Source organism: Cherax quadricarinatus, chromosome 44 (assembly GCF_038502225.1).
Source record: "Cherax quadricarinatus isolate ZL_2023a chromosome 44, ASM3850222v1, whole genome shotgun sequence".
In the NCBI taxonomy this organism is placed as follows: Eukaryota; Metazoa; Arthropoda; class Malacostraca; order Decapoda; family Parastacidae; genus Cherax; species Cherax quadricarinatus.
This window is the reverse complement of record NC_091335.1, coordinates 5176093-5184743: the sequence shown is the minus strand read 5'-3', so window position 1 is coordinate 5184743 and position 8651 is coordinate 5176093. Positions and strand designations below refer to the sequence as shown.

At 37.1% G+C, this 8651-nt stretch overlaps 1 protein-coding gene across 1 annotated transcript in view; it reads left to right on the top strand.

Annotated features, from left to right (window-relative positions):
- Positions 1 to 6922: 6922 nt before the first annotated feature.
- Positions 6923 to 8651, top strand: part of LOC128697486 (ergosterol biosynthetic protein 28 homolog) — a 108560-nt gene continuing 106831 nt past the window's right edge. Inside the window, exon 1 of the mRNA XM_053789213.2 lies at positions 6923 to 7102. Within this exon, the coding sequence (XP_053645188.2) occupies positions 7091 to 7102 (12 nt within the window). The 5' untranslated portion in view covers positions 6923 to 7090. The remainder of the gene's footprint in view (positions 7103 to 8651) is intronic.

Sequence of the window (8651 nt, the reverse complement as noted above, 5' to 3'; positions counted from 1 at the left end):
CTTGAATAAATTAAAATGTATAAACCAGGCAGTTGGTCAGTCTGCTCCAACAAATAATATGTCTTTGCCAAAACTCCCAGAATTGTGTTTGCCTGTGTTTAATCCTGGAGAAAATTGGGAGGAATTTTGGTCAATTTTTAAAGCAGCTGTGCATGACAGGAGTGACCTAGCCTGTGTAACTAAATTATTTTACCTCAAAGGACAGGTAAGAGGAGATGCTCACATACTGATACAAGCCTTTCCCAATGTAGATGACTCTTACAAGGAAGCAGTTGACTTGTTGAAGGTCACTTTTGGTAATATAGAACAAAGTAGGTTGGATCTAGTGAATATCATTGTAAATTTAAAATCTCCAGATCACACTTACAAAGGTTTACAGCAGTTTGGAGTTAAACTGGAGAGCACTCTCAAAACTTTAAGTAATAAATATAATCTGAGGGAATCAGACTGGTTATTGAGTGCCATGGTACAGAATAAATTAAGCTGTAAAACACTTGAATGGCTCTCCAACAAATATCACAAGGGTTATTTTGGTCTGGAGGAAATAAGATTAGGTCTACAAGAATTAATTGTTCAGTTGCAGACCAGCCAACTAACTCATTTTAAAGATGCAACACATAATAACTCTGAGGTATCTGTCAAGTTTCACAAAGGGAGAAATTATCCCAGTAGTAATAATCAAAATTCATTCCCTAAAAAGAGTTACATAGGTGCATATCAAGTAGCAAGAATCAGAAATAATGATTCTCCACTAGATAAGAAGAATAAGTACCCTCCTAAGAGTAGCCCAGTTAATAAGAAACCAGTCAGAGAAAAGAGAGATTGTCTTTTCTGCAAGGGTACTCATTTATCTCAGAATTGCAATGCATACAATTCATGGAATGATAAAGTTGAAAGATTGGAGGAACTTGACAGATGTATCAGATGTTTAGGTAATCACAATGTAAAGGATTGTTATGCCAAATTAAACTTCTGTTATCAATGTCACAAAGGAAGACACCATATAGTCATGTGTAAAGGTCTATATGATAATGTTAATAATAATGATAATGTTGACAATCCTAACACAACAGTGGCTAATGTAAAAATTGCTGCTAATGTTAATAATGATGGTTTTGCTGAAGTAGCCTTACCTGTGTTACAGGTAAAAATTGATGATAAAAGGCATAAATCAAAAATTGTAATTGCATTATTAGACCAGGGATCCCAACGTACTTTCATAAAACGTAAATGTCTTGATGGTATGAAAGTATAGACGGAAGATCCCACAACTTTAAAATTATCTGGTTTTCTCTCGGATAAAAGGGCTCAATTGTATGACACTGTTGATGTAACTGTCAGGTTGGGCAATGAGAAAAAACGTGTTAATGCAGTAATTGTAGATAGACTTCCAGAGAAAATAACTACAGTAGGGCTTAGTAAAGCTACAGAAAGACTTTCACATAATGTAAATTTAGCACCTTCTGGTGTAAGTGATGATTATGTAGGCCCAATAAATATTTTGATAGGTAGTGACTATTATGCCTCCTTTGTAAAGAGTATGGTAAAGAAATGTGGTGTCACCCTTTTGAAGACTGCAGGAGGCCATGTAATGTATGGTAGGATTCCTCGTAATAATAATTCATGACTAGAGGAAACTACAAATATCATAACTGTGTGTCTTACTCATGAAGTCGTACCCCAGTATAATTCTTTCATAGAGGATGGTGTTGAACCAGTGCATAAATTGTGGGAATTAGACAGAATTGGAATAAATGTAAATGAAGAAAGTCCAGACGATTCTTTTACTCAAGAACAATACCTGAGAGATGTAAAATTTGAATCTGGACAATACTGGGTATGACTTCCGTGGAGACTGAACCATCCAGAATTGCCCACTAATTACAGAATGGCATATGGACAATTAAAGGCTCAGCTCCGCGAACTGAGTAAGACACCAGAATTGTTAACTGCCTATAATGATATAATTGCTGAACAATTAATTAATAAATTTATAGAAGAGGTACCTCCTGAGCAAGCCAAAATTTATGGTCACTATTTGCCCCATCACAGAGTGAAGAAGGATTCTAAGACCACTCCTTTGAGGATTGTGTTTAATTGTAGTGCCAGGAGTAACAAAAATGTACCTAGTTTAAATGACTGTTTGATGACAGGTCCGACGTTGACGGAAAAATTAGGAGATATATTATTAAATTTCAGAGTGAAGCACTATGCCTTTATGGCTGACATAAGTAAAGCTTTCCTAAGAGTGGGTTTACAAGAGGCTGACCGGGATTGTACCCGCTTTCTATGGCCTGAGAATCCTAGTGACCCACTTAGGCCTCTGAAAACCTTTCGCTTTAGGAGCGTATTATTTGGTGCTACATCCAGTCTGTTCCTACTTCAAGCGACGATAAATGCACACCTTAAACGTATGGAAAGTCCACTGAGTAAAGTAATGAGCAAACAATTTTATGTGGACAATTTCCTGGGTGTGACGTCAACTGAAGAGGAACTGTTAATGACTTATGGAGAGGCTAATAAAATAATGCAAAGTGCAAATATGCCTCTGAGGGAATGGAATAGTAATTCGTCCAAATTAAAGGACAAAATAAGTAAAGATTACCCTGGAGATGAAGTGCCAAAATGTAGTAATGTATTGGGTTTAACTTGGGATACTGAAAGAGATTTGTTAATGTTAAAACCTAATAATTACAGTATGCCCAATAAATTAACTAAGAGAGTTTTACATGCTGAAGTTTTTAAATGTTTTGATCCACTAGGTTTAGTGTCACCCCTTACTGTAAGAGGGAAATTATTAATTCAGGAAGCATGGAAACTTAAATGTGCTTGGGATGAAATTCTACCTGAGGAATTCATTAACAGGTGGGATGAATTAATTGGTGATTATGAGAAAATTCCAATGTTGGAGTTCCCACGCCAGGTGGCCAATCCAAATAGGAAAAATGTACTCCACATTTTTTGTGATGCTTCAAAATTGGCATATGGAGCAGTTGCTTACCTTCAATGTAATAGTGTTATTTCTCTTGTTATGTCTAAGGCTAAAGTGTCTCCAGTTAAATCACGTACTTTACCTCAGTTGGAATTAACAGCCATTTATGTAGGTGTCAAATTAGCTAATTATATAAGAAATAAGTTGCAGGAGATAAATATTAGCGACACTGTAATTTGGTCTGATAATGAGGTATCCTTACAATGGATTCGTAATGGAAACAGCAAAATTGTGTACGTACAAAACAGAGTTGCTGAAATTAATCAGATGCAAGAGAAGTATAATAGTTTGGGTCAGCATATGTTAACCTTTAATCATATACCAGGTGAGGAGAATCCAACCGATTACCTGTCTAGAGGTTTACCTTATGCTAAATTTGTAAATGCTGTATCATGGCTTAAATGACTGAGTTGGTTGGTAAATAAAGCTAATTGGCCTGTACAAAAGGCGTATATTGCTCCTGTTGAAATTACTGTGACCACCGCTCCAATTGTTTGTCCTTCCTTAGCCATTGATATAAATAGGTATTCTTCTTTACCCAAACTAATCAATATAACTAAGTTGGTGTTTAAATTTCTAAACAAGATGAATATTTCATTTAAGTTTTCACATCCTCTTGAATGTTGGATACAGAGGGTACAGGAGGAAATCTATGGAAATGAGATTAAATTGATGATGGAAAGAAAATTTGAAAGGTTCCATAATAGAGAAATTGGGGCTGTATTTAGAGAACAATGTAATTGGGTGCAGAGGTAGGTTACAAAATGCTGAATTGGGTGATTATGCTAAACACCCTATCTTACTGCACAAAACTCATCATCTAACAAATTTGATTGTTCTAAATGCCCATAAAAATGTAATGCATGGTGGGGTACAAGATACCTTAAATTGTATTAGGGAAACTTTCTGGATTTCACAAGGATGGCAAAATGTAAAAAGGGTGATTAAATCTTGTGTAATATGTTGCCGTGTGGATGCCAGATCCTATATGTACCCAGGTCCTCCACCGTTACTAAATCAGCAATTTGAGTCGTTTTGCAACAACCTCCGCCTGGCCGCAGTATGGAAAATACTGTATATTTTTCGGAAATACGGTAATTTATAGGTAAATAGATGCCCTATATTGTATTTTTAAAAGAAGTTTGTTATCGAAAATGGGAAACTGGACCTGCGCCTGCGCAGACAGGAGACTCGCCATCTTGGTTTTGAATTTTGTACAAACTTTGGTGTAATGGGAAGAATTTTTCGTGCTCTAGAGGTTAAAATTGTGAAGATTGAGACAATTATGCAGCATATAGGAATCTTTATTCAGGAAACGTTTCGCCACACAGTGGCTTCATCAGTCCAATACAAAGAGGACTGATGAAGCCACTGTGTGGCGAAACGTTTCCTGAATAAAGATTCCTATATGCTGCATAAGTGTCTCAATCTTCAACTTGTCGGTTTTTCAAACCATTCATCACACACAGGTTAAAATTGTGTTGACACCTCTCAAATAGGAGGCGAAATTGTTGGACATGCATTCCTGCATAACTTGAGATATCAGACGACTGGACAAGACAGCTCCAGGAACCTCAGATAAGCTCTCTAGATTTGTGTGTAATTCTGGCCAGCATTATTTTCATAGATTTAGTTAGAGTGAGGTTTTCTGAGTATGATACACATTAATCTCCAGTCAAATTGGTGAGTGATATTAAGATATATTTTCCTTCTGTTGTGTAATTGTGTATATATATAACCATTTATTATTTTTAATATACAGTCCACAAATTTATATATTTACTAGTATTCCTGGTGTATGTATATTTCATTTAATTAATAGGTCCAGAGCAAATTGTGGTTACGACAGTGGTAGGTATCGAAGGGGGACATTTTTTGCGACCTAGGTGTCCCAAATTCCTACTTGTCTATGTAACATTGATAAATAATAATTATCTTTGTTATCATTTACTGTTATGTACATACATTCAGATAAATGCAATTTTCCACAACGGATAAGAATAAAGAAAAATGGCACCTACACATGCGGCAACAAGGTAATTCGATATCTTCATTATGTACCCCATACCCATCCTGTGGGCGGTAGTCAAAAGATTACAGTGGCACATAATGGGTCCAGGGACTCGGCCCGCAAAGTTTTGATAGCTGAACAAGTTACAGTGGTAATGTACTGTTTACATGTTTATATCTGGTGACCATCGTTATGAGTTCCTTATGCAGACATGAATTAGGTCACGCAAACGCAATCAACGAGGTAGGAGAGAGAATAAAAAGCAGCATTAATTGGTGGTGCGAATACAGGCCAGAATTTGCAGTCTAATTTTTCGAGAAGGAAAAGCTTTTGAACGAACGTTTAAGAAACTGACAGATGATTAATATGAATCAACGAGTGTTAATGTTATGCCAGAGGCAGACTTCTGGCTGTGTGAGGGATGACTGTTTTGACCAGTGACTGGTGTATTGGATGGCTGGTGTGGGGGATGACTGATGTGGGGGATGATTGGTGTGGGGATGACTGATGTGGGGATGACTGGGGAATGGGAGGTAATTTGGTTAGATCTATGGAAATGGAGGACAGGAACAATTCCTCGAATCACGATCTCATCATCGACATCACGGGACCTTCCATGTGGGGTCTAGGTTGACATGCCTGTCTTCGTATCAGTTATGCTGCGTAATGAGTGTTTGATAAATATAAATCTTACTCTAACCTTCTAAACTGTTATGTACATCAGGATAGTCACGAAATAAAGATGTACAAACTCTTCCAACTAAACCCAAGACATCATATATATATATATATATATATATATATATATATATATATATATATATATATATATATATATATATATATATATATATATATATATATATATATACACATATATATGTCGTGCCGAATAGGCAGAACTTGCGATCTTGGCTTAAATAGCAACGCTCATCTTGCCATATAGGACAAGTGAAAATTTGTGTATGCAATAATTTCGCCAAAATCATTCTGAACCTAACGAAAAAAATATATTTTAAAAATATATTTGATTGCGTTTGTTTAGTATTAAATTATTGTAAACGTATTTAAAATATATTTAGTTGGGTTAGGCTAAAATAAATTGCTCTTGTTATAATAAGGTTAGGTAAGTTTTCTAAGATTCTTTTGGTGCAAAATTAAAAATTTTTACATTAACATTAATGAGAAAAATATATCTTTAAACGTATAAGAGAAAATTTCAGAAAGGACTCAAATTTAAATGAGTTCTTGCTAATTGACCAGTTTTACGTATTCGGCACGACATATATATATATATATATATATATATATATATATATATATATATATATATATATATATATATATATATAAACAAATTATTAGTATCATTAAAAAGAACTAACTTGCAAACGTTTGACCACCTGTTTCCTTCAAAGGGAAGGGGAAAGGGTAAGTAAGTAAGTAAGGTGACTTGATGCTGACTAAGGGCTCTCGATCTGAAGAGCTGGAGCTACCTTCCTCTTCCTTCGGTCAAAGACGAGTACCTACCATGCTCATGACTATACTCACGACGGGTTTAAGGCTTTCCTATATAATAGAAATGAAACACCTGTCGTCATATCCACATCAGCAATCTTTAAGTACAATGTATAATGTTAATATTTATATAGTGTTAATTTGCACAGCCTCATCATGGAAATATGTGTACTGAAACTGGAGGGAATTTTGCATTTACATTATACCAAGAGTCAAGATAGTCCGAATTGCAGGTAGCGTTCTTATTGATTTTTCCTAGTATCTCTATACATGTTGTCTTACAGCCTCCTTATTCTTCTTATTGATAATAAATATCGGGAATTTCTTTGCAGGGATTTTCAGGTAATGGAATGATGTGTTCTAAATATAGAGAATGAAGAGTATGAGATTAGTTATGACCCGGGAGGAGGTGGTGGTGGGAGGTCTCTGGCAGCGTTGGCAATGGCGCCCCCTCCTCCTCCCCACTACTGCTGCTGCTGCTGCTGCTGCTGCTGTTGGCTGGTGTTGCTGCTGCAGCAGACGACGCGGCAGTGTCAGTGGCAACGTACGGTGGCAGGTGACACAGTGGCATGGTGCATCAAGTAAGCCACACTACCTTCTTATACTACCACTAGGGGGAAGGAGAGTTGGAGAGGCTGAGTGGTGTAACCTTCCTAGTGTTGGTCTCCACGTTGCGGCGGGACATTTGTGTTGGCCAAGTTTCAACCAGGTCGCCAATAAGAACATTTCGAGAATAAGTTCCTGATAATGGCAGTGTTTACCTACTTGAAATGGCACTTGAGGCGCTGTATATTCCCTACGGGCTTGTTGATTTCCCGTGAAAATAATAATAATTGAAATGGGAGGGAAACACGTTACATCTTCGTTCCCGGCCAGATAAGTTATTTTTTACTAAGATTTAGTGTATAGTGTACTTAGATATGGAAAAGCACGAATGTCACAATAAAAATATGTTTGTGTAAAAGTATACGGGTTTCTGGCGTACCGTGTTGATGAAATAAAGTGAGAATGTACTCTCCAGCCACTGTAGTACATTGATGGTACCTGACTGTCCTTGTGTTGATAATGTTGACACGAGGGGCGAGTCAAGTGACACATGTTGCAGAACAAGATTTTTTTATGGAGGGGGGGGACGTTAAGTTTTATTACTTTATCAAATCCCAGTAAATGCTCGCTCTCCAAGTGTGTCTTTTCTTCACTGTTTTCGGCATTGCTCCATTTGGATCCATGAGAGGAGAGGTTTGTTTACAAGGAGTGATGGAGGTGGCAATGTATGTTGTCTGTGTCAACATGTCCGTGGCTGTGTGTCAACATCTTGGCTGTGTGTCAACATCTTGGCTGTGTGTCAACATCTTGGCTGTGTGTCAACATCTTGGCTGTGTGTCAACATCTTGGCTGTGTGTCAACATCTTGGCTGTGTGTCAACATATTCGTGACTGCTTTCGTATACCAATTTCCTGTCTCTTAAACAGCTTATCCCGGTTTATTATCAAGACCTCTTAGCATTTTGTATGCCCTTATCATGCCTTCCCTGGTTCTTCCATCCTCTTGTCAGGTTCAGTTCCTCTAGTTTCTCTTCATAAATCATTCACCTTAGTTCCGAGATTAATCTTGTTGCAAATCTCTGCACTTTGGAAGTCTTCAGTTTCTTGACATGTCAGGTCCAAGATGGACCTGATATGTATATAGTGATGCTTACTGATACGTTATTCGGGTTTTGTGCGACGATATTTCCGATACTGCACTTATGCAGCCTCTGTTCCCCGATTCTGTACTTAATTTCTTATCTTTTTCCTTTGTCAGTTATCATATACTTGCATTTACTGCGGCAAATTCCAATAGCTTTTCGTTTAGCCAATCCTGTAGTTTGTTCAAGTCGAGTTGTATCCTTTCATTGTGCTCGTCGGGTTTTGTTCTCATTAATTTCAAATCGTCTACGAATAGGGATACATTGGCATATCATTCTCATACTATACCAGAAACAGTACCGGTTCCAATACCGATCTTTATAGAACCCCACTTTATAAACCTCGGATTATCACTCTTTCCTTTAGGTACTCTTCGATCCATTGTAAGTTGCATTCTCGGTTGTTCCTGCTTGCACCCATGTGCGTGCTCAACGAATTGTAC